The sequence below is a fragment of the Alligator mississippiensis genome, chromosome 4, assembly GCF_030867095.1.
Source record: "Alligator mississippiensis isolate rAllMis1 chromosome 4, rAllMis1, whole genome shotgun sequence".
In the NCBI taxonomy this organism is placed as follows: domain Eukaryota; kingdom Metazoa; phylum Chordata; order Crocodylia; family Alligatoridae; genus Alligator; species Alligator mississippiensis.
Window position 1 is genome coordinate 17,860,636 of NC_081827.1, and position 26,160 is coordinate 17,886,795.

Below are 26,160 nucleotides of genomic sequence, written 5' to 3' on the forward strand. Positions count from 1 at the left end.
TATATTTATGAAATATAAGGCCTCAGTGTGGTAAAAATGTAGAGTTGCATGTTTAACTCGCTGTACAAAATTTAGTTTACTTAACTTAGCAGCTGTGAAACTTAAATATGTTCATAAATCTTGTAGAACTGGTGCTTAGGAAGGGTTTAGACAGTATAGGTAATGCATATTATTATTCTAAATGTTATATCAGTGATTTATTTGTCACCAGCTCATCCCATCTGGCCCATCATTTTTCTAATTGCTAGTTAAATTGAATACAGTCCCTCCATTTCTCTTTATTCTGGGCAGGCATTTCTATAAATGGACTTTATTCTTGCAAACATAGCAATAAACTAAACAAAAAAGGCAGGTATCACCTGAAATAGAAACAGGGGAATTGTCTACATTTCCCTTTTAAAGAAGTGGATATTTTTAGGTGCTGTCTACCTGTATTTAAATTAGATCCTAAATCAAAGAAGTAATGAAACACTTGATGAAAAACAAACCTTACAAACAGCATGAAACAACCTTAACAGTGAAATTTGTTCATTCTGCCAAACATGCCTAACGTACGAAAGCGTTCATTAGTTGTGTTCACTGCTAGAATTCACTTTGTGTATATGGTTTCTTTTTTTCTTTCACAGAAGGAATGTGCTAATTTCATCAAGGTGCTTAAGGCTTACAACCACACACACTTGTATGCCTGTGGAACAGGGGCTTTTCATCCAATTTGCACCTATATTGAAATTGGACGCCATCCCGAGGTAAGCCTAGATATTTTTCTTTCTTTTTTTAACCATTATTGATGTTTAGTCGTGACCCCTTGCTGCTGAAATGCATCATTGATAATTTCTGCAGCTCATTTAGTTGCTGGATTGCTGTGGCTGCTGGAGGGCCTGCTCCTAGGTCCAGCGTTGACAAGCTTGCTGATTCATGAATTGGAACAGTCTGAAACCATCACCTGCCAAAAAAAGTCGACACAAATGCACCTAGTTTGTCTGGGTTGCACAGCCAAAGGATCTTCTTTGTTTGGTTGTTGGCTGATACTCGCGATCGGAGCGTGCAGTGCTATATGCACCTTTGTTCTAGAGCCAGCTTTGTCCTCTAGTCCTCTCCCCAGCCAGGAGAGTCCAATGTTGCGGCAGCTTTCTCCCATCTGGGAATTGAGACAGGATGTCATCCAAGCAGGCTTCCCTGCTCTCATATTTGTCCTAACACACTGACTATTTTGCTGGCTCAAATGAGGCTTGGTGTTTGTTTTCTTAATTGTTACCAAGAAAAAAAAAAATTGCCCCCACCAGGCTTTCCCTTTTCTATTTTGTTTTCTTTTTCATTTAGTTGCTGAATGCTGACATTGTATTTAAGCTCCAGAAAGTGTGGAATAGATTTAGAAGAGCTTGTTTAGTGGTGCTTTTAACTAAATATTTAACTGATAGGCACGATCCTCTTGGTAATAAATCAGTGCCACTCCACCAAAATCAAAGGAACTATGATGATTTACACCACCTGAAAATCTGACCAGCATGTGTATGTGTGTGTGGTCTCAGGACAGGTCTCAGGACGTGTTCTGCCTTATACTTTCCTAAAAACCTAAACTTTTATTGTCATATTAACAGAAGTGTATAACATAAATGAATCCATTTTATGTTCGTTCCTAGTGTGGCTTACATAAATATTGATTTTTGGGCAAGTTCATCAAACCGTCTCTCTTGAGCTGTTCTCAGAAGTCACATATTTAATTTATGGAGGGGGTTTTTTGGAGTGTCCATAGTTGGATTATGTTTAGTAAATCTAATCTCTGAAGAATAGCTATTTAGAGTCACTTTATGGACATCCAGGTTTACGGATTGCTGTAAAGACATCATTGTTTAAATGAAAAAGAATGGCCTAGGTCATTTAAAAATAGAAAGAAACATAACAGAACCTTTAAGTCATGACTTGGTAGTTGGGGTATGATTATTTTCCTTTTTAAAAATGTGTTTTAGTATTTAAAACAAGCTTTTCATGTTATAAGCATAAGGTTTTTAAGCAGCGAAGGGGATGCACAGTGGAAGTTTATTTTATGCACTTCAGTGCTTCGTTGCAGAATGTGTTCTTGGCAATTAGCGATTGTCTCTTGACCACACACAGTATGTCATTGCTTACTGCATTAAACAGATTCTCTGCTTCCTGAGATCCATTTGGGAATTGGTAGACATATTAATTAACTCTAGTTCCGCAAGATGTGTGTCAATCAATTCTTGGCTATCTGCCAAGTGTATCTAGCTGCAGAGAGATAGCAAGTATGAGGTCATTTAGTTTTACACTTGGCTGTTTTATGAGACTCCAGTAAAACTCGCACCCACTTTATCAAGGATTTATGGAAAGGATGATCAGGTACTAGGGGCCAGATTTAGCTCTGAAGTAACACCCCTGAGTCTGAGAGTTTTATACCACGGATGAAAGTTCCCTAGACCTATAGCAAACCATTTATACCTGCTTGTTTTTCATGGAAGAACCATGGACTTCTTGAGTTTGCTATCAGTTGGACACTAATATGGGTACTTTCTGAACCTGAATACTTCCATTGAGCTTAGCTATAACCTCACTAAACAGTTCAAGAGAGGATCCCAGGGAAGCCAGGCAGAGGCACGGCTGTGGCAACTTCATTTCTACTTCATATTTTACCTGGAGTGAGATCATCTGTGTCAGGACTCTTCCTGGCACAGATTTACCCTTCCCTCTTTGTCACAACAAGGTTGGAGGGGCATGGCCAAGGCAATGAAAAGCAACCCTAGCTGTCTCTGACTAGAACCTGCTCCTTTCATCCCTTCACACCAGCCAGGAATTTCACATGTTTGAAATGTGCCTCACCTGCAGGAATGTGTGCAAAAAGGGAGCTTGATTGACAGTGGCACTGTGAGAGATGCTCAGCCGGGAAGGCAAATATGACCCCTTTCCATTCCTGCAATGCTGTATGGCTGCCTATACATGTACTGGTTTGCATTCTAATTAGAAATCCTCAGAGCAGGCTTGATTAATTAAGTCTTCTCTGTGTTTTAATTAGAATGCTCTAGTGTGGCCTCACCGTCATGTGTATAACCCCCCACGTATTTAACAATGGCCACAGGGGTGCTTTATCTGAACTTCATCAAATTAGGTTTAGATTAAGCATCCAGTGTCCATTTTTAAATGTGCAAGGGCTTAATACACATGATGCTAAGGCATTTTAATTAGAGTGGCTCTCCAGGAACAACTCTAATTAACCATCCACCTCCTCTACCCTTAAGAACATGTATAGGCAGCCTGTATGTTGAGAAGATATGTGATTTACCTTGCTATAGCAATCTGCTATAGTGGATATATACCACAGGTCCAAGCAGATATTTTTCATAGAAGATGTATCTTATATTCGTAGGGTATACAAGATTATGGCAAATGCTGAACCATGCTAGTCAAGGCTCAGATTTATTTTGACTGAAGGAAAATCATTGATAAAAGTTTGCTTTTACCATAACCCTTAACAAAGGCTGGCTAGCTGAGTCCTCCTTGTATTTCTTTCATGTTGATTTATCTTATTCCTGAATGGAACAATTCCACGCCTAAGGAAAAAGTAAATCTAAGTTGCCTAGGGAAGGGTTTAACACAGTCTGAGTCCAGTGGAGGGGAGAAGGTTAGTATATTTTAACATAAGAAATGGAGAAGTACAATTTGAGAGAGAAATAGTGCAGAGTAGTAGAAAATAAGCTGGAGGCAGTAGGGAAGGCCTGTAGCATAATTTTTGTGGCTGGAAGAAGGAAATAAATAGGTTATTTTGTGAGACAGCCATAAATAATGTGAATATACATTGTTAAAATTATTAAAATCCCTTGTGTATAAAGCAGCATGTTACTACACCATTGCTTGTTTTACATTTGAAGTAAACTATTTGTAAGGAAGAAAATAGGGGGGGGAAAGGGTTGGATAAGATGCAGGATGCAAAATAACAATATATGGGCAATAAGTACACAAAGAGCAAGCTCTTCATTAAATTACAAATGCTCAGTACTAAGGAAAATAACCTAATAAATACATTGTTAATTAAACCAATTTCCCATGAGAAGAAAAAAATCATGGCCTTGTATAAACCTGTAAAATATCTGGAAATGAATTGCAGTATCGAGAGAAGAATGGAGTTAATTTTGGAATAGACTCCCTTAAAACACACACAGTATGTGGTATGTATATCTGGCTGAATGTAGTATTAGCCTTAACTGGTTGAGCTCAAACCAGTTTATGCAATGTCTGTCTCAGACTCCTTCCTGGTTTAAGTTAAACCAGTGTCCCCCAGTATCCTGGCATGCTCCGTAGCCCTGGCCTGGGCTGTGCTGTCTGTTCCAGCAGAGAAGGCCTGGCTCTGCCCCTCTAGCCAGAGGTTTATTCCTCCCCACCCCTGCCAGGGAAGAGGTTTATTTCCCCCTCCCTCCCCTGTCCCACCATCATGGACCCCAGACAGCTTCTGACAGGCAGGGCCACAGAAGTCCCTCCCAAGCATTTCTGCACTTACTGCTCCAGGAGCAGGGGTGAGCCAGCTCCAGCAGTAGCCTCAAGTGAACTAGCCAGTGAGGGGGTTTAATTTGCCCCTCCCTGTCCCACCAGCATGGACACAAGCTGTATCCCTGGAGGCCCCAGCCCCAACCACCGCCTCCACCAGCCCCAGCCGCCGCCTCCACCAAATGCTTCCTGCACAGGGCGAGTGGCAGGATAAGCTTCCCTGCCCCCTCTGCTAGACACCAGAGGGAGGGGGGAAATTAGTTGGCCTCTGGCCATGCCCTCGCCTCTGCCACTGGAGCAGTGAGGGGGGACGACCCTGATGGGGTAGCAGCCCCTGTCATGGTTTCTCAGACATGCAGGTCTCTTCCTGGTGGGGGTCTGCGCTGCTGGGGTTTGTGAGTAGGGGGCTGCAATGCAGGGGTTCTGCACAGACTGCACAGGGTGAGCAGTGGCACCAGGGATCGAGGGGTGGCCATAGCCCCCCAATATGCCCTAGTGCCACTTGCCCTGTGCAGTCTACAGCAGCTCTGTCCACCCTGCTCCCACCTGCAATGCAGCACCCTCTCCCCCCCCGCCCCTGGGAAGAGGCTTGTGCTCCCAGGAAACCATGACAGGGGCTGCTGCCCCATCAGGGTCTCTCTCTCCTTGCTGCTCCAGTGGCAGGGGCGGGGGTGCAGTCAGAGGCTGGCCAGCATAGCCCCCTTAGGGGAAGGAGGCAGGGAGGGTTATTTCCCCCCTCCCTCTGGTGTCTGGTGGAGCAGGCAGGGAAGAAGCTTAGTCCGCCACTTGCCTCGCACAGGAAGTGATTGGCAGAGGCAGCGGTCAGGGCTGGCAGACCCTGGCTGTGGTCCCCCGGGAGCAAAGTGGGGAATAAACCCCCTCCCTGCCTTCTTTGACTCAGGGGGCTATGCTGGCCAGCATCTAGCCATGCCCCTGCCCCTGCAGCAGCGAGAGGGGAGTGCCAGGTGGACCCTGGCTCAGGTCCGTGCTGGTGGGACAGAGAAGTGAGAATGAAACCCCCTCCCTGGCCAGTTCCCTTGAAGATACTGCCAGGGCTGGCCACAGTTTCCGTGCAGCCAAGGGCACTCTCTAATGTCCCCCCCCCCCCCCCCCCCCCCCCCCCGGCTTCTGGCCTGAACCACTGCAGGCATGTGCCTGCATTTCCTGAGTTAAAAGTGAATGCCTATTCACTTGCAAATTGGTTCAATCTAGGCAGGTTAGACTAACTTGCAAAGTTGTTTAGTCTATTTAGGCCTTGGCTTTTTGAATGTCAGTCCCTAGCCTAGCAGAGAGCAGTTCTCATGATGAAGGTGGCACAGGAATTCTGATTCTACTTGGTCCTTTTAGTGGAGTGTAAGTAGAAGCAAGGCCTTCCCCTCCTGAACACTCAGTTAGGCACCATTTGGTCCCTACAAAACAGCATCAAATCCTCAGTGGGAGTACATTGGTATAGCTCAAAAAAGCTAAATTGATTTACACCAGCAGAGGAACTGGCCCAGCATCTTTAATTGTTTCCTAATCCCAAATCACAGGTGATTTCTCATCAGATTAAAAATCATTTTTAACAGTATGAATCTAGAAGGTCTGGGATCACTTTGCTTTGCAGCTCATTTTTCATCCTTAATCGATAAAGGAGCTCTAAATTTAGTTAAGATTTATGATGTACATAAAACATTAAGTTATTGCATATGAAGTTATATAACACTACCACCTGTAACATATTTGCCTTTTCCGGTCTCTGTGTGTTTTAAAAATGTTTGGTACAACTCATAAAATGTTGCTAAATTATACCTTCCACTGTATTTCCCTCGAACCCTTACTTCACATTAGAAGAAATCCAGAGCACTCTTCCTGAATTAAGGGACATCCTGATACATTTAGACATCCTTTATTTTTTTACAGCGGTGAAGGACCACCCTCATCTCTTTACAGCAAGATTGTAAGGAGTATGTACAATAGAAGCAAAATTACTGCTAATAGAAACACAAATGTGTCATGTTTCATCAAGGTGATGCATTAACTTCAGTTCGAGTAGGTGTGACATAATTCCATCGGTGACAGTGCAGCTCTACCCATTTACATCAGTTAAAGCTCTACTCCGTGCTTTACAAGTGAGGCATTCGGGCAATGTTTTTTAACAGTTTACTAATAAGGGTTGATTTGTCCCCTATAATCAGTTGCTGTGGCTGAGCAAACTCAGCAAATGAAGACCCTGCTCCACTGGAGCAAATCTGCATTACACGAGCTAAGGGTCTGACCTCTGGCACATTTACTAGACAATTTTTTGGAAAGTTTTAACAATTCTAAGTTTCTGTGGTATGTGGAAAGGCTGTGACAGCAAAAGAAGAGTGTCTCATCCCATTGGAGGGCTTTCAGTCATTTCTGACTCATCCCCCTCCTTGCGTTACGTTAAGCAGAGCTACTGAGCCAAATTCTTCCCAGCTAGTGAGTAGGAGAGATAACAGGGGCCAAGACAGTTGCAGGAAGGCATAGGCCTGTCCAGTGACTTTATGAGCAGAGAGAGGTAGTTAATCTGAAGTCAAGCAGAAAACAAGGTAGGTATGCACCAGGTAGACTAACTAACTTAGATATATAGAGAGCATAAGCCTTCATGAACTCAGGCTCACTTCATCGGATGTCACCAGTGAAGGCATCAATGACTAAGTGCCATAATTCCCAATGTAGCTGGAGCCTCGGGGCCCTTGATTCCTATGAAGCCCTTAGTATCCACAGAAGGATTCTTTTGGTGCCATCAATTTCACATCCACCTATAGTGGTCCATGTGATTAATATGACTGTCTAGCAATGTGGAGGTTTAACAATTCCAAGTTTTTGTAGTATGTTAAAAAGCCTGAAAGGAACACTTCATAAAATACCCAATGTAAAGAAACATTGCATCAGCTCAGGCTTTGTGTAGAAGTCAGGTTTGGCTCCATCCTCCAAATAGAATGAATCTTGACATACCTCCAAAACCTTGCATGTGTTTTAAGACCTATTCTCTTCTCATGTTACATCCCCAAATCCCTTTGACATCAGTTGGGGATGGACGTGGAAAGTAAACCTTTCAGTATCCATAAGCCAGCATTTATAACAGGTCCTAGGGCATGAATCAGAAAGACTATAAGCATGGCAAACTGCTCTGATAAGATTAGCACTGGCATATATGGAATGGCCTTTGAAATGAATGACTTGTCCTTATAATGACTGAAAAGCATTTGGGTAAGGAAACTAGGGATGTGTGGCAGGAAGCTCAGTGTATTTTTTAAGCATCGTCTCACATCAGCACGTATTTCCTAGGAGTCTGATGTGATGTCCCATTGGGCACCTTTAGTTACATTGCATTGTCTTGTGATAAAGTTACAGGAGTAGAAGGTCAGCATAAATATGTAACTTGATTCCCATTTAGAAAATCTTTTGAAAAACTCCATAACCACTTATGAAACAAATATGAATCAAGCTCATGTTTTGATCACTTTTATTTATGATGGCCTGTCTTTGAATTTATTGCAGATCTCATATTACTTTAACTGTATGTCTTTTAGTACTATTTTATTTTACTAAAAAAAAGTTAAAACTAAAATGCCACTAATAATTTGCCAGCTCAAGCTCCAACTGTAGCCTTTTTTTCCAAGTAAACTGTTTAGGGATGGGTTTCTAAGGAAAGCTTTTATATGCTAAATATCACGGATTACATCTAAATAGCAGTAACTGGTACTTACAGCATCGATACTACTATAGAAGCTTGTAAATATTTCCCCATAAAGATTATAGAGTAGATTTATTGTAGGACAGACTTAATTTTTCAAGTATGCCTCCTGCCTGTGCAAGGTTTTAATTGAAGCGTGGACACAAATTGATGTATCTGGTATAAATCACATAGATACAAGCACTGTTATTTAGAGTTGTCTCTACAATTCATTTTTGGCATGCTCAAATTGGAAGGCCGGTCCTTATAACAACTGAATACATACCTATAAATGTCTCTGATGAAATGTTATAGTTGGTTTTGTTATTTGCTCTACTTATGGGATATAAAGTTGTACACGAAAGAATGGAACTATGCCGATTTTCGTGAGCATCTGGCTTATTATCTTAATTCATATGAGGTACAAATATTCATATGGGGTACACATATATGTATTTTTGAGGGGGGGATTAAGTAGTAAAGAGATTGTGCTTTAATCATTGACTGGAAATCTAAGCATCATAGGCTTTTAGCTGTCATTTAACACTGTCAGGTCTGCCCCTACATATATCATAATTGCACATAAGTAATTTGGAATCTATTTATGTCTAAAGTGACAGAATTGCAAATCCATAATTATGCCTGAGGTTGGCTTTGAAATTTGCAATTTGAACATTTACATGCAGGGGATGAAATCAATTTTTGAACTGTCACGAGTCAAAACAGGGAGCTTGGCTATATACATTTTTTTCATCTTGAATTTCCAGTATATCAACATAATCTGATTTAATGGAGTTACAAGCAATCTCTCCACTTATTTAGCTAGGTGTACTAAAAGAAGATCTAAAACATGATGACAGCAGAACAGGCCCTTGAAACGTACAATAGTGGGGGCCTTTTCCTGCATGACCGAAACCCCAGCAGAATCCTCTAATGCACGTCTCCTGACCAGCTCATCTGGCCAACAGCTATCATTTGTGCTATTTGATATCCATACCCAAATCGCTGCAGCACTTTTCTTCATCCACACACAGACTGAACTTCAGAACCATCTCATCCTATAGGCATGCTTGTAACGGATATTTACATTAAAGTACCTGTGAACATTAAAGTAGCTGTGAACTTTCGGTTGATTTGAAAACACCTCCAGGATATCATTTTAAGGAGCTATCAGTAAAGAAGTAGCTGGGTGGCATCGTGGACTCTGATCATCAGAAAGCGATAGTAACAAACCTTTATTTGGTTTGTGGACAGGGATCCTGAATGTCCTTCCCCAAAATCTCACATGTGTGCACAGAGCGTAGCAATTAAAATCAGAAATGTTTGGCTTTGTTCAACGTAGTAAAATTCCAGTCCGAATGACAGGGTCAAATTTGAACCCGTTGCCTTCTAATGAGTGGACTCTATGCACTAGCACTCTTTCACTAATATAACTGAGAACACCATTGTTCTTTGAATGTACATTACTTTCGGCCCTCTGTTGCTGAGAAATGCTTGTTGATTACAGCTAAGAACTGTATACAGTATGCCACAGCTGAATGACTTCCATGAATAAGAAGCTAAAGCCAGTCGACATATTCATTAGGTTCAAAGAAACGAGCCTCAGAACTGTGGGAAAACTTTTGTTTATGCTGCTGGAGGGGGAAAAAGAAAGATAGAGAGAGACCTCCGCGAAAGCAAATTCAGAATGGAGTTGCACACACGGAGCAATAGACAGCATTTTCACTTCCAGTCCATGCAGTGCCATACTTTGCAAGTCTGTCTCTCCAAACCATCTCACAGCAAGACAGGTCACAGGGAATAGGTGCAATATATTGGTAAATATGATACTCAAGCCGAGAGCAATTCTGTGAATCTTGGCTTGATTTTTCTCCTACTTAGCCTGGTTTTCCCCTGTCACACTTGCATTTAATGAATTATTTTTTCCCTAATTTCCACCAGTGTGATTTCAAAGAAGACTCTTTTGTCATAGTATCAAAGAAACAGCGTGACTTTCTAGCACTGCTGATTTGATGAGTCAGTTTTGCCATAGCTTAGGAGCATGAATTCTACTGATCCTTCTCACTAGTGCTGGGAATATTTTCACTGTTTGCATTTAGATGTTAATTGTTTCTCCTGTCACTAAAACAATGTTTTGGGGAATTATTTACCTACAGGATATGAATATTCACACTGTCAGCATCTTTACCTCAGACCATCAGGAGACAAATATAACCTGACATCATTCATTATAATGTAACTTCATGACTCAGTACAACGTAGGACCCAATCCCATTGACCTCTCAGGATCAGACCTATAGAGATCGTATTTATTAAAGAGTTAGTGTGCACACTAAGACTCCTCAACCATGCTTACACTGGGAAGATTTATCTCCATTCATTCAAAGAGACCATAACATTCCTGGTAGCTAGTAAACTCAGCATATATCATCTGACTAGGGAAAGTAAATTACATCATTGGCCCAACCACACAGCCTTGATACACATGCAAAGTTTTATTTGTACACTTCTTAATACAGTGGACAAGAACTTCAGCGTTATTTTCTGTGACCATAATTTTGTCCTCAGATGAACAATGAAAGAAATAAAATAGCCAAGCATCATTGGTTGGAAAGCTAGTGTAATGAAAACAGTGTAAATGGAAGTTTGATTTTCAAGAATTGAAAAAAAAATTATTAAAACTAGATGGAAGATGGTAATTTTTTTGATTTAAGAGTATAGAAGCAAGTGAGAAATTTTAAGGGAGAATTATTTAATAAATGACTGAGTGGATCAGACGCAAAGCTACGTTACTCACAGTCAGACTCCTTGTCACAAACTGACCTTGGAAAGAAGAATTGCATTTTAAGTATAATTTCTGCAGCTGAAGGAAGTGACTGTATTGTGTTTGGTAGCTCAGTACAAACATCTTGTCAAGTACGCTTTAAACACTCGGGGCACTGAAACAGGAGGTTTCAGCTGTGGCTGATTTCATACTTTTCATTTATGAAGCTGCACAATATAGTAAACGGGAAACATCTCTTGGATATTCTTTGATTTGCAAGAGTAAGAGATGAATATTGAGCCCATTGGCTTCACTGACTCCTCACAGACCAGGCTCTGTATGGTCTTATATATCATAAATGGATCTTCAGGGACAGATTTTTATAAGATTTGAAATAGCCCTACCTAACTCCTGTTAATTAGGAGCCTAAGTACCTTTAAAAATGTGGATCACGTTGCCTCAGTTCTTCCATACTTTAACCCCTCAGATAGTGTAGGCCATATGATTCTCATCCATGTTGAAGTGCACAGAACAGGGAAGTTTATTGTTAAATACTCATATCTTCTCCTCACCCCTCTAAATGTGGGACCAGAGGAGTCACAGATATATATACTGTATAAAAAAATCTAAACAGTCTCAGAAAAAGAGATGTCTCACTCACCTACATCCATATACTTCCTCCATGCTTTTTACATCCTTCCTTCTCTTAATATGGTTTCTGTGTCATGCCATCATCAGTGGCTTCCCAAAAAGGGACTGTTCTTACCAATCAGTTTACAGGAGTCTCAGAGAAGGGAAATGTAGTTACTGCTTTTCTAAATAGTACTAACTTCCATAAGTATTTTCACTGATTGGCTAGTTAGATGACATGACTACAGGGATTAATTGTTGCCTTCTGTTGCTATATAGATCATTCCCTTTTGTGGGGATGGGTATTGCATGTGTTTTGTGGCAACAACATGATATAGCAACACCTCCCAGATGCAGCTCTTTCCTGCATAAAAGCACCGATCCTCTTGAGTATCTATGCCCCAATGTTATCACTAACACAAAATCATACCTCCAAGTAAGGCAGCACAATATTATCCCAGGCCTCTATTAATTCCCAACATTGTTTAACAAGCAGACAGCGCTAACGTGTGATTGTATGATTAATAGGTAGTGTCCTTCTTCCTAGCAAGTAGAGCAAGATGGAAAGAGCTAAATGTGTGAAACACTGGATATGAGTTGCATCAATACATGCCATATGTGCATGTAAAGAGAAGACAGCTGTTAAGAGAAGGAAGCTCTGCAAGCAGGGGCATATATAGTATACTTATTGTTAAATACCTCACAGAGAATAAAAGGAACTGCTTATTATCAGAACAGAACCTTTCATCTCTTTCTGCATCAGGGCTTTAGCTGGCGTAAGATGACACAGCTTGATTAACAATCAGGTATTTCAAGATTTAAAAAAAAAAACTCTAACAGGAAACCAGATTCCATAGTCCTTCTTTAAACAATACTTCTCTCTGAATATGAGAGTCAATATGATATTATATGTTTGATCACAAGAAGTGCCCATAAGCATGAAGATAATCCAATTTTAGGGGTGGAGTATAGATTGGGTGGGACTGTGAGGCCTCTTTTCTTAGCATTAAATTACCTAAAAGTAATCGAAGGACAAGGGATCAGTCTTATTATCCTGAGTCATAAATAATTATGTTTGGTATAGTTAATTATATACATTGATTGACTGTTAGAAAATTGTAAAAGTATTGCTGAAAGGATATGGGAAATTAAGTGTACTGTGTGAGACCAACAAAGCTCTTAAGCATTTGCTTTGTAGCCATATACCTTCTGGCAATACCAAGGTCTCTATCTACTTTAAAGGTATTATAAACTTTGCTCAGTCACAGGTCATAGGCTTGAAGCAGGAATCATTTGGTGAAATATTGTGGCATATGGGACACAGGAAGACAGAGTAGATAACCATAATGACTTTTGTAAGATGTCCTGAAAGTCTTGGCCCCATTGAAGTCAAATGCAAAGCCTTGGCTCATTCAAGCAAAATTTTAACTTGTTTTATTTACATTCTGATTGTTAATAGCTTTATTATCTTGTACTGACCTGCTTTCTGCTTTGTAGTGCTACATGTTTAAAACCTCTCAGATTAATATTGAACTTTTTCCTTGTGCTGGGTTTTTGTCTTCTCCTCTGCCCCTGAGATTGAAAGCAATGTAATCCCAATTGCTTTGCTTAAGGGATATGTCTTTACTGGCACTCTTACAAAAGAACTCCTTTGAACATCACTGCCCACGCACTTATGCTTACGTGTCAAACCCAGAAATACAGTGGTGAAGTGAGACTGGCAGTCTCTCCCAATTGGCCACTCTTGACCATCTCTTTTTGTGCTAGAAAAATAGGTTGGGGCTGGAGTGCACAGGTTTTCCTTGGAGTGGCATTCCCAGGGTTGGCAGGCATGAGCAGGTGGGAAGGTGCTCTTGAGAGCATCCTTCCTTGAAAATGCCTCAGGAGCAATTTAGGCATACATGGAAAGAGGCATTCTGTGGCTTTGCTGTTGCATTTTGGCCAGGAGAAACATCTTTCACTTTTCAGCTAGTGTACAAATGTTCAAGGTGGGTTTCACCGAAGAGAACTGTGTTTTTTTCCAGGAGGATCTTTCTTCTCTCCTGCCAATTTGAACATTTGCACACATCCTGAACTGTTCAAGTCCTGAAGACCTGCAGTATCCTCTGCTCCTCTTCCCCAGCTCCAAGGAGCCCCTGTACACTCTAGCCACAACCGATTTTTAGAGTAGTAAACATTTCCTAGTGCTGGAATTGAATGCCTATCCCTAGCCTGTGCCCTACCCTTCCCTACACCCTTTCCGCTCACGCACAGCTACTAGCCATGATCTGGCTCAGATGACATACTCATCTCTGACCCTCTCTTGATTGTATGGACCTCAAAGTAATTTAATATTCTAGTTATTTCCTAAATAACTATTTTCATTGGAAAGAGTGGGCCACTTTCACAGTGCCTTGGAAAAGTAGACAAAATGCAATTCTCATCTGTTTTCCTTCAGATTGATACATCTTCCTTATTATTTTCCCCAGTTCTGTTCACAATTGGATGTTTCATAGATTGATAGATATTTGGGTTGGAAGGGGCCTCAGTAGATTATCGAGTCCAACCCCCTGCCCTGGGCAGGAAAGAGCGCTGGGGTTAGATGACCCCAGCTAGGTGCTTGTCCAGTCTCCTCTTGAAGACCCCCAACATAGGGGAGAGCACCACCTCCCTTGCAAGCTCATTCCAGATTCAATTCTTCCAGATCTTCTTTATTTATTTGGGAGAGATATTAGGAGAAGTTGGTATGTGTCTTGATTTGCAGTTTTTTTGGTAAGGTATAAAAATTAGAAACAATTATTGAAAAAATAACCAGACTCTTCTGGCAGATTTAGAAAAGAGATGAGAAAAAATTATACAGTATGAATTCATATTAGCTAGAACTGGGAATGGATATACACATCTGCACACTGAGCTCTGAACCTCCTTTTGCATACATTGATATAGAAAAGGATTGGTGTCCCTAGCAGTCTGGGATTACTTCCCAGGCTTTTGTTGTTGTTTTAAAAAGAGCATGCACTAATTAACCTTATGGTTACTGTTCAGCCCTAAGTAGTTTTTTCCCATTTTGGCAGTTGCAATTTTCAAATACCAGGACTGCTGTCACAGAGCTTCTCTGTATATAATTGCATGCATTTTACTTAATAAATATGGCTGTATTAGTGAAAGCTATGGGTTCCTTTGAGTTACAGCCTAGTTTAACTTAGTGAGAGATGTTTAATAACTCCTTGCAGAGCGCATAATCAGACAAGAATCTAATACTTTCCATTAATGAAATGTGACCCGTAATAAATGTTGCACGGAAGCACTAATAACTGCCTTTAGGTTAAAGTGCTCTGAAAATTTCGTGCTACAATATAACAGTGGTAATAATATCATTGGTAATAATAGCTTAAAGGATAGGTGATTGTATGCCGTACGATATTATTACCATATTATTAGATATTATTACCATAAAGTAATTAAAGGTTACCTTGCTGTTAAATGGTTACCTTGGAGGAATCCTTCAAAAATGTGGTATGAAATAACTTCATAATTTAATGAATTAAGAAAATTAAATATCAGGGCTCTAGTACTTATTTTCTGCACATAATAGCTGGCGTGTACTACACTGGATGAGTAGGTGACAGAAATCTGAAGAGCAGATACTTTGTCAAGTTGTTTTTAATGCGTAAAATCATGTTTCTGCTGTAAGTTGTTAAAAGAGCTACGACAAAAGAGCAGAGTAGCAGATGTGTCGGAACAACGTGCTGTTCTAGCGCAAAGCGTAACAGAGTTCAGTTAAGTCTTCACATGCATTCAGTCCTTTTCACACCTATGTGCCACATGCAGTTAAAAGCCTGGTAATGAATGACAAGAGTTTTGCTAACAGCTCTGACTCATCAGGAAGATTCTCCCAGGGATTAGTACCTTGGTGTCTCTTCTGCTCTTAATCTAACCCACAGCAGGAAAGGTTGGGCAAGCAGTTTGATCTGCACATAAACAACCCGTCCTTTTAAACAGGGAGATAGCATGTGTGGCATTTCTGACAGAGCAAGGCATTCAAACAGTGAAGGATATAAATTTTCCTCACCATTTCTTCACTGGCTTGAGAGCTGATTTTGCATTCACAGTTTTACAGCATGTTATCTGGCCGTTATACAAATCAACAACAATGATTTACTACTTAAAAAAAAAAAAAAAAAGATAATAAGATTGTAGGTGGAGGTATTTGGATTCCTATATATATATAGATGTACACAGACAGAGTAAAACCTTGTTAATTCAGTATTGGATAGTTCAAAGTGTTGGATACCTCAAAGCTGTTGTTACTCCCCAGCTGAAAGGATAGGTGATTGAATGCCTTACGATACAGATAATTAAAAAAAAATGTCTACTTTGAAGTTCAAAACTATTTTCTGGTCCCTTGGACCAGGAAAACCTTGTTAATTTGAAATGCAGGGAAATAAAAAATACCAACTGAAATACTACAAATGGGTTACAAATAAACATCCTGGTGGAAATTTGCATATATGCAAATTGCTACGGGTACATACAGACTTAGTTCACCCATGTGTGGACCTTATTAACTTACTGAGTGTGGGACTGTCCCACCAACCATTGATTCTTCCCACCCCCGCTCTTGCATGTAGCTGGGGCTGCTGCCCCCACCTCCCACCCCTGCAAACTCCCCTGCACCTCTGTCCTGTACCTAGGCCACTCCACATGCTCCTGCCTTCTTGGGCACTCCTGGGCCAACCTCTGATCATGCCAAACTGCAGTTTTTCCAGGCTGTGAACCACAGTGTGGTTCCAGTGGGGAATGCCATGCAATAAGTTAACTGGAGAACTGGAGGAAGGGTGGAGGCTGCATCCCCCCTGCCTTACAGTTTGAGGGTAAGGTGCAGCTAGGCCAGCTAGGCACAAGGGCTTGTCTCTGCAGACATGGGAATCCTTGGAGGCTGGGAACAGGGTGCAAATTAAGGGGGAGATTGGGGGGGGCTTAGCCCCCCCATAAGAGATGAGACCCCCCTGTAAGATTTGAAAATCATAACCTGGAGGGATTCTCCGCTCAGATTGCTCCTTCACTTAGGTGGACTTGTTAAACCAGTCACTGTTCAGCCCTAAGCATTTAATTTTTTTTTTTTTTTTTTTTTTTTTTTTTTTTTTTTTTTTTGCTGACCCACCCCACAAGATTCAAAGTGTAATTCAAACCTTAGCTGGGAGTGCCTGAGGGGGTGGGAGCACGCACAGTGGCTGGGGCTCAGAACAAGTGTCAGGTACAGGGAAGTATTCAGGGGTGGGAGCTGGTGGCAGCAACTCTAGTTATGTGGGTTCAGGGGAAGTTTTGCAGAATTGGGGTGCCAGCCCTGCAGGGAGTTTGGTGGGATGGGGGGTTGCATTGGCAGGACAGTTTCACACTTGGGTTGATTTAAGTGGAAGAAAAAGGTCATTGCTGTTGATCTACATTAAAAACTCCTTATGCTACATACCATGAAATCTGCTTAAGTAGTCACTGGGATAATTCCTTACGTTGTTCTTATCGGTTAGTAAGGTCTTCACTAAGGGACCACCACACAGGTGGACTAAGTCTGTGTACCCACGGGAATTTACATACATGCAAATTACCGTCGGTACATTTATTTTGAACTTGTTTATTTCAAAGTCAGTATATTTTAGTCCCTGCAGTTCAAATTAATAAGGTTTTACTCTCTGTGTGTGTGTGTGTGTGTGTACACATGCACATTATGTATGTATGTATGTATGTATGTACATGTATATAAAACAGTGAGGCCTAAAGTTTAGATTTGCTTTATCATCCTGAGACTGAGGTTCTGATCCAGTTGTGAAAAGTATTTTTGTACTTAATATTATGCTTCCACCTTAAATAGTTTGCTGGACCATATGTATAAATCCTGTTCCCTGTGCAGAAAGTCTTGCCTACAGCAGAATGTGGAAGACATTGGCTTCACAAGGTGGGATGCTCAGGATGTGTGTAGGAGCCTCTTATAGGGATCATGCCACGAAGCACGTGGCATTTAGAGAAAAAGCAGGGAGCAGAGCCACTTTATCTTGGTTAGTGAGAACCATTGCCATTCCACTAAGACATTATTGCTACGGTACAGTGCAGACTACAGTCTGCAATCCTCAAACATCTCATTTGGACCTATGGCCTGGGAATTATAAGTTCCAACTTCTTGAACTTAAATGACTTGAGAGATGGGGATTCTGCCATTTTCTGAAAGACTATTCCATGTTTCTTGGCCGGAAGATCCCTTCTTCTTGTGCCATTTTAGGATAGTTAAATCTGTATGGAGGGAAGCAAGCGTAGAGACATAAGTCCATTGTATGCTGCCTGAATGCCAGCATAAGCCCTTCTTTAGGTCTGGAGTAGATTTGATGCTCCTCACTTTGGACTAAAGTAGGTCAGATTATAAACAGATGGAGCCAGAGAAGCAGTCACTATAAAGGGAAGTCAACATCGTGCACCTGCAAAGTCCTTGGAGATAACATATGACCCTTCCCAAGAGGGAAGGGTCAGCCCATCTACTTTGTAACCTCACAGATCAGGTTCGTGGACACAGGAAACTATTCTCTGCCTACCCCAGCATGATGGAAAACTAGAAATAACTTCTATGGGAAGAATTGGAGGAAAAACCTCTCAGAGAAACCTTGCAGAATTATCTTACACTAGTTACCCCCAACCCCCCGGAGGTATAAACCATGCGTGTATGTGTGTGCATGCATGATATCTCTAAGTAACAATACACACACATATATTTTTAACAAAGTGCCAATAAATGTTATATCATAATGACAAACAGTGTCAGTATTCGTACAGGTGGTGTGTTAAGTATAGCAGTGGAAGTGAGACATATTTCAAGCTAATTATAGCTGGTTTAGGTGTTTAAGTTCTTCTGATGTTTCTGTGTGAAATCAATTTTAAGTTTAATTTTATTTTATTTTACCATAGATGTTACAAGTTCAATCACCTTTCATTCAATCACCTGGTGTTTATTACTCAAACGTATGATATTTTACATATGTAGACAGAGTACTTGCCTCTACCAGACTTGTTTCTGTACTCTTGCCCTCATCCTGGGCTGCTTGCTATGGAAAAAAAATCCCTAATGTCAGTTTTTGCCTAAGTAATGAGTGCAGGATCTTACCTTGTGAAATTAGCTCTGAATTTAATACATGCAGGCAGGAGAAATGGCCTTGCTACTGTGGAAGGGCATTGCCAAGGAACTGCATGTAGAGTTAATGGAATATTCATTAATTCAGATATTCAATACAAGATTAATTTGTTCTCTTAGAGATTGTGCAGACACGTAGTTTGGGGGGGGAGGAAATTCAATTTAACTGCACATGGGAAAGAGCCAAAAGAGAAATTCTTGACTTGTCAGTGGGTGTTTTGAGAATGGAAAGCAATGTCTAAAAATTAACTTTAAATGTTCAGTTAATGGGGTACAAATACCTCTAAAGGCAGAGACAGACATGTTTGCTGGAGAGTAAAATGGAAAACAACTTGTTTCAACTTGCTGTTTGTAGACTGGTGACTTCGCTTTATTTTTTCTTTATGTAACTGCATTTTGATGAGTCTATTCAAAATTTGTGATACACTCAGAGGCAGGTAATACAAATTATTATGCAAAGGACGGCTAAGGCAGGAACGTACCTTCTGCTGTACAAGGATTGTAGTAAAATAAGTATTTAAATTCAAGTTGCTTCCATGATATAAAAAATAAATGTTATGTCAGAATCAGAAAACTGAGTTTTTAAATACCAAGAAACAGAGGTTACAAGAGAGATTCAAAAACAAAATACTTATCAAAACTCGTGTGTCACTGTTTGATGAAGGATGATACTCAGTCAGCAAAAAAGAAATATGATTTATTTTAGCTGATGTTGCAGAAGCTAGTTTGGATAATATTAAGGACTTAAGTTTTTTTAGGGTTTTTTTTTTTATGTATCATGGAGTATTAAAGATAATAAACAAGGAACCTGTTAAATACTTTAAAATAGACTAAAACCATCAGAAAGGCAAAGCTTAGAAGGTTTTGGGCAGGGGGTGTTGATATAAGGCCTCACAACCTTACTCCTTTTCAATACCATGTTATTCCCTTTCAAATCAATATGATATCCATGTGAATAGGGGGAATCAGAATCCAGTCTGTAATTTGAGTTTGAGGTAAAACAGGAAAGTCCCTGGTCAGAAGCAATTTTAGACCCAGTGCTCAGAAACTGTCTTAACCAGACAAATTAAGTTACCTTTGGGGATCATCTAGAATCTAATGATATCAGTATGATCAGTTTTTAGTGGCCAAACTCATAAGGGTAAGTACTAGAGGGAACAATGCAAATGGATTTCATCTTCATGAAAGATGCCTTTCAAGTACTCAATGGCTCTGATCCAAGAAAGGGTCCTATTTAGGACAGCACTCAAGGACTTAAGTATACATACCTTACTGTTTTTCCTGAATAGGAATGAGTTTAAATACATGCTTACACATGTTCCCCTAAACTGGAGCTTAAAGACCAGGTATAGACATTACATTTTTATCAGTTTAAGTGCTTAGGAACCAGTCTAAACCCATGACAGTACAGAAATTTGGCGCACACAGGGAGGCATGCTACCACTCACCCACACTCGGCTGCTCTGGCTGAGCCCCGAGCTGACCCTGCCCCCAGGCTGTCACACAGCTGAGTCAGCACGGTGGCTAATGATGAAAGAGGGAGTCAGGAAAGGGTGCTTGGCCATGTCCTGCAGCTGAGTTGGGCTCCCTGGAGCTGTACCCACTTGTAGGGGCATTGGGTCCCTGGGTGGTTGTGCAGGAGCCCACTCAGGGATACCGGTGACCTCCATGAGAAAGCACAGCCCAAGGAAGCATCACTGCCTAGCTGGTATAAGAGCCTGGCTAGCTCAGTTGGTAGAGCATCAGACTTTTAATCTGAGGGTCCAGGGTTCAAGTCCCTGTTCAGGCAGTTGCTCTTTAGCATCCCCAGAAAAAGGGGATCTTGTGGCCACCTAGATCTTCATTTGGGGGGTATAGCAAGGAACCATTAAGGCACCTCTGGGGGTAACAAGGAACAGTGGTCACAAATTGATGGAGAGCAGATTTAGGCTGGATATCAAGAAGAACTTGTTCACTGTAAGGGTGGCCAGAATTTGGAACAGGGTTCCAAGGGAGGTGGTGCTCTCCTCTCCCTTGGGGGTCTTCAGGAGAAGGCTGTGGACAGGCATCTGGCTGGGGTCATCTGACCCCAGTACTCTTTCCTGCCCAGGGCAGGGAGATGGACTCGATGACCTGTTGAGGTCCCTTCCGACTGTAACGTCTATTAACAGGGTTGCAGTGACAGGGGAGCATAGGTGCCACTGGTGCCTGACTGCAGCTGACATGCCTATGACTGACAATGACAGGGAGAAGCGGACACGCCGGAGGGCAGGGAACAGCTGCAGGCAGACCTGGATAGGCTGGACAAGTGGGCAGAAAACAACAGGATGCAGTTCAACAAGGAGAAATGCAAAGTGCTGCACCTAGGGAGGAAAAATGTCCAGCACACCTACAGCTTAGGGAATGACCTGCTGGGTGGCACAGAGGTGGAAAGGGATCTTGGAGTCCTAGTGGACTCCAAGTTGAACATGAGCCGGCAGTGTGACGAAGCCATCAGAAAAGCCAATGGCACTTTATCGTGCATCAGCAGATGCATGACAAATAGGTCCAGGGAGGTGATACTTCCCCTCTATAGGGCGTTGGTCAGACCGCAGTTGGAGTACTGCGTGCAATTCTGGGCGCCACACTTGAAGAAGGATGCGGATAACCTGGAGAGGGTACAGCGAAGGGCAACTTGTATGGTCAAGGGCCTGCAGACCAAGCCCTACGAGGAGAGACTAGAGAAACTGGACCTTTTCAGCCTCCACAAGAGAAGGTTGAGAGGCGACCTTGTGGCTGCCTATAAGTTCATCACGGGGGCACAGAAGGGAATTGGTGAGGATTTATTCACCAAGGCGCCCCCGGGGGTTACAAGAAACAATGGCCACAAGCTAGCAGAGAGCAGATTTAGACTGGACATTAGGAAGAACTTCTTCACAGTTCGAGTGGCCAAGGTCTGGAACGGGCTCCCAAGGGAGGTGGTGCTCTCCCCTACCCTGGGGGTCTTCAAGAGGAGGTTAGATGAGTATCTAGCTGGGGTCATCTAGACCCAGCACTCTTTCCTGCTTATGCAGGGGGTCAGACTTGATGATCTATTGAGGTCCCTTCCGACCCTAACATCTATGAATCTATGAGAGTGTGGGAGGGGGGCTCACTCTTGCCCTGCAGCCCAATCGGGCTCCCTGGGACTGTGCCCACTAGCAGGGGGCATGAAGGTCCCTGGGTAGATGTGTGGGAGTACCCACCCAAGAACCCAACCAGGGTGAGCATGGCTACCTCTGCTGCCTGACTACAACTGACATGCCTGTGACTGATGACGATGGGGGAGGAACCAATCAGGGGTGGCCTAGCCACTTGGCTACACTTGGCAGTCTCAGTGAGTCCACTTGTAGGTGTGCAGGAATGCCCCCAACCTGCTGGCTTTGGCCAGTGCAGGCAGTCTGTGGGCCCTCTCCACCAAACATGTGCTCCTGAAATAATTTACACCACTTACAGAAACTTGCGTAAGTTTGATCAATTCCACCTCAAGTTTTTTGAGGTTAGCCAAGACGTTAGAAAGGGCTCTTGTTATTTAAATGATGAAATATGGATTTGAGCACATAACAACAGGCATCAAAGTTAACATTTTCAGAAGAGTCTAAATAGCAGAAGAGTTCAAGGGCATCCCTACACCACTGCTTCTGAGCTAATCAGCTTTGCTGAGAGGCAGATTCAATCCAAAGTAGAGACAAGGGAGTTTTAGACAGACAGTAATCAAAATTCATTCTGCTGATCTCTCAACGAGAATGTTGGAACAAAGTCTTGTAGGTTAAGAAAGTACATATGTAAAGGCTAGGCAAAACGTTTAGTCTCTGCCATACGTATAAGGGTTTTTTTTAAGTATCAGCAGTCTGATAAGAATTAAGATATGTAAAACAACAAAAATAAGCATAAGTTACTGAATAATACAATTAGAGTTGGGGGGGATGTCTGAACAGCAAAATTCAGAAGCATTGTCAGTTAAGTATTTGAATAATTGCTGTTAAGTAGAGGAAAAATAATATTTTTGGAAAAGAATTGCAATGAACAATTTGGAGACAGTGAGAAAGGAAATCGATGTGTAACATTTGTTGTTTTTAAAATTTCCTTTCTGTATCCAAGCCTAATAAGAGACATATGGCAGAGCGGTTAAAGCTGCATGCTATAGACCTGAATGCAAGCTTTACTCTGGGATTGCCATGAAGGCCAACCCCTAGTCAACCCAGCTGTATGTAGGCCATGCAAGCCTGAGAAGCAAAGGTGGCTGAATGCAGCCACATCAATCCCTTGTCTGCTGTGCCTTTACCAAATTAGTGTGATGGGTCACTTAGATTCAAGACTGGTCTAAAGCCTAATCATGCACCCATTGCAATCACTGCCTACATGACTATAGACAAGAACTGTTATAAAATTGAACCCTTATTTTCACCTGTCAAAGCCTTTAAGCATATTCTTATATTAGAAGTAAATACTTATGTGTTTCATGTTAAGTGCATGCTTAAGTGTTTTGCTGGAAAGATCTTAGGCTGCGGTACCAAAAGGAACTAGATGCATTTCCTTCCCTCTCAGCACATAAATCATCTTATAAGTTTCAGTGAGACTTCTCACGTTTCTGAAGGAACATAGGAATTGTCATCTGGTTCATATAGCACCCACAAATAGTTACATATTGAAAGGAAATGAATGAGACTAGAAATCAGAAATAACATTTTTCAGAAGTTCTTTAATATCAAGTTAAATGCTGGAAGGCTGGAAAGTGTCAAGTGTTGTAAGTTTAATCAAAAAAGGGCCTCTGACTGTAGTATAAATTTCAGACACAACTCCACTGTGATAAATTTGAGCCAAATTCTTATTTCACTGAAGGCAAAGGTAAGCTACAATCTGTATAATGGTCTGTAGTCTATTAGCTGGAAAATCGGACTGGAGACAGAAAACATTCAGTCCCTCTAAAGCCGAGGTGGGCAAAATCTGGCCCATGGGCCACATCCGGTCCACCAGCTGACTGAATCTGGCCTGCAGGTGGGCGCTCACCAATTATTTATATCTGGCCTGACCCACAGCTGCTTCTGCTGTACTCCGCATGGGGCCAAGCCTTGCCTGCTCCCACCCAGGGCAGCATATGCTGCACTCCCACCCTTGCCTGTCAGAGGGCCCCAACTCTGGGCCAGCGAGCACAGTGGCGGCTCCTCCTGTCCCTGCTGCAGTGCTCCAGGCAGCAGGTAGGGAGGGGAAGTGGCGGTAGGCAGGGACATGGTGGGAAAAGCTGCAGCTGTGTGGCTCCTGCCCGAGCACCAGCTCCCAGCTGCCTTCCACCCACTCCACCCACCCGGCGTGATCAGCAGCCACCTATGAATAGACAAGTGCATCAAAGCTATGGGCATAGGCTGGGACCGGGGCTGAGTGGGAGCACAGCATTGGGGATGGTGGGAGCCTTGGGTGGGAGTGGACAGAGCTTGGCTCCATGTAGAGTGCAAGGGAGCAGCCACAGGCTGGGCATGGACTGCATCTACACTGCCTGGATGAGCTCTGCTGCATACACCATGAGGGTGGCCACGTGGAGGGGCAGTATTTTCCAGTTAAGGGGTGGACCTTCTGATGTCAGGGACCACGTGATGGGGGCAGGGGTTTCTAAAACCATCATGGCAGCGAGCAGGGCAAGGTTTGGTGTCAAGCAGGTGGGCCATCTTACGTCACAGACCATGTGACAGAGAAGGACTTCTGGTTCCAAGACAGCAAACCCTCCTCCCAGAAAGGGGCTTCTGGGGCAAGGGGAGGGATTTCCAGTGACAAAGGTCAGGGGTCAGGGGAAGGACTTATAATCTCCAGATGGTGACTGGGCGGTGGGGCATCTTTCAAAGGCTGGGGCTTAGCAGTTTGACAAGGGTGTACCCTTGCAGTCTACAACAGCTCACCAAAGCTCATTAAACAGCCCTCCACTTGAAATAATCGCCTACCCCTGCTCTAAATTGAGGCCAGGATAATAGAATTCAAAGAGGTGTACCTATTTATAAAGGTAAGAATACACCTAGGTAGACTTGGTAGCATAAGACTATGATATGGTATGTAAACCTTGAGGTTTCAAAGCTGAAACTGGCTGGTAACAGTTAAGAAGAAACTTCTCTGGGCAGGTTGTTTCATAAGTGTTGACTTCTGAAGCATGAGCTATACATCTGTCAGAGACTACTGCACTGAACAGTGGCTCTCAACTTTTTTTAGTCTCAAGGGACCCCTTGTTATTTATTTTTTTGGTTACAGAGCAATTCTTCCACTTCAAAAGAACTCAGAAGGACCACAACAGGTCACAATGTTTTTGGAAATATAGATTCCTATTTGAAGTCTCAGAGTTTATCTTGAGAGTCATGCATTTGCCCGCCTAACCATGCTAACATTGCCCATTAACTCCTAGCACCCTTAGAAGGCTCTCATGGTACGCTGCTGTCCTGCACTACTAGGAGGAAGGCCCAAATGACAGTTAAATAATTTTATATTGATAAAGTTTGTGCTATATGAAGGCAGATTAGCTGGTTTAAATTGCAATGAATATAGTTATGATATCTTATACCAGTTAAGGAGAGTATCGGTGAATTATTCAAAGATTTTGTCCAAAATCGGAAACAGCAAGATAAAAAGAATGAGATTTATGGCACGAGGAACTTTAAAAATAAGAACAGAGGACAGACTACAAATAGGCGGGAAACAGTAAAACAACTCTATGCAAACCTTTTTCACTCTAAGAAAAAATGTGTGGTGTACAGGCATTATGTATGGTAGAAAAAATGTATGGTGTACAGTATTAGGTAAGGCAAGAGTAGTAGAAAGTCTAAAAATGTTTAAAAGCTATGTATTTGTATGGTTGAAAAGGAAAAGTTGAGATGTATCAAGGAGGTAAGGCATAATCACTGAGAACAGGCCTACTGGATGTTTGTTTGCTTTTCTTATCCAGAAGTTTTCAATGTTTTTGTTCAATTTATCTTCAAATTCAACCTCCACCTCTACCTTCCGTTCTGCTTCCCTCAGTTACATCAGTGTCAGCTAATATAACACAAAAGCAGGGTGGATCCTTAAACTTTGAAACAAAAGGGAAGGAGATAGCCAAATAGCTACTCTTCTTCCCCCTAATGTTTAAAGAGATTAGATTATTTTAATAAATGAAATGTTCAGCACCCTGAGGAACGTTCTAATATAGTGCAGTCATGTGAGTCTCTGCTGAGTTAATGTGAATCATAAATAACCATGAAAAGTATTTGAAATCTTATCGCTATGCTGCAATCAGACAATCCACCACAGCTTTATTTGTATTTTAGATATATTAAAATAAATTATGGTAGGGGAATAAGTGCCTTGGGTGTTAGGAAAATTACCAGATATGTTTTTTCACTCTTCTGACCAGTTTATATTCAATCCTGGCAGTGGTAACACAATGCTGGTAATATCTGATGATTGCTTAGTATTTTGTAA

General features: G+C 41.9%; 1 protein-coding gene and 1 non-coding gene across 4 annotated transcripts in view; both read left to right on the plus strand.

Moving 5' to 3' along the window:
- Positions 1 to 26,160, plus strand: part of SEMA3A (semaphorin 3A) — a 464,022-nt gene that overhangs the window by 329,003 nt on the left and 108,859 nt on the right. For all 3 annotated transcript variants that reach the window (XM_059725813.1, XM_059725814.1, XM_059725815.1), the window contains one exon: positions 627 to 746. In XM_059725813.1, the coding sequence (XP_059581796.1) occupies positions 627 to 746 (120 nt within the window). The remainder of the gene's footprint in view (positions 1 to 626; positions 747 to 26,160) is intronic.
- On the plus strand, positions 20,443 to 20,515 carry TRNAK-UUU (transfer RNA lysine (anticodon UUU)). The gene has a single exon. It is a non-coding gene; the product is annotated as a tRNA-Lys (tRNA).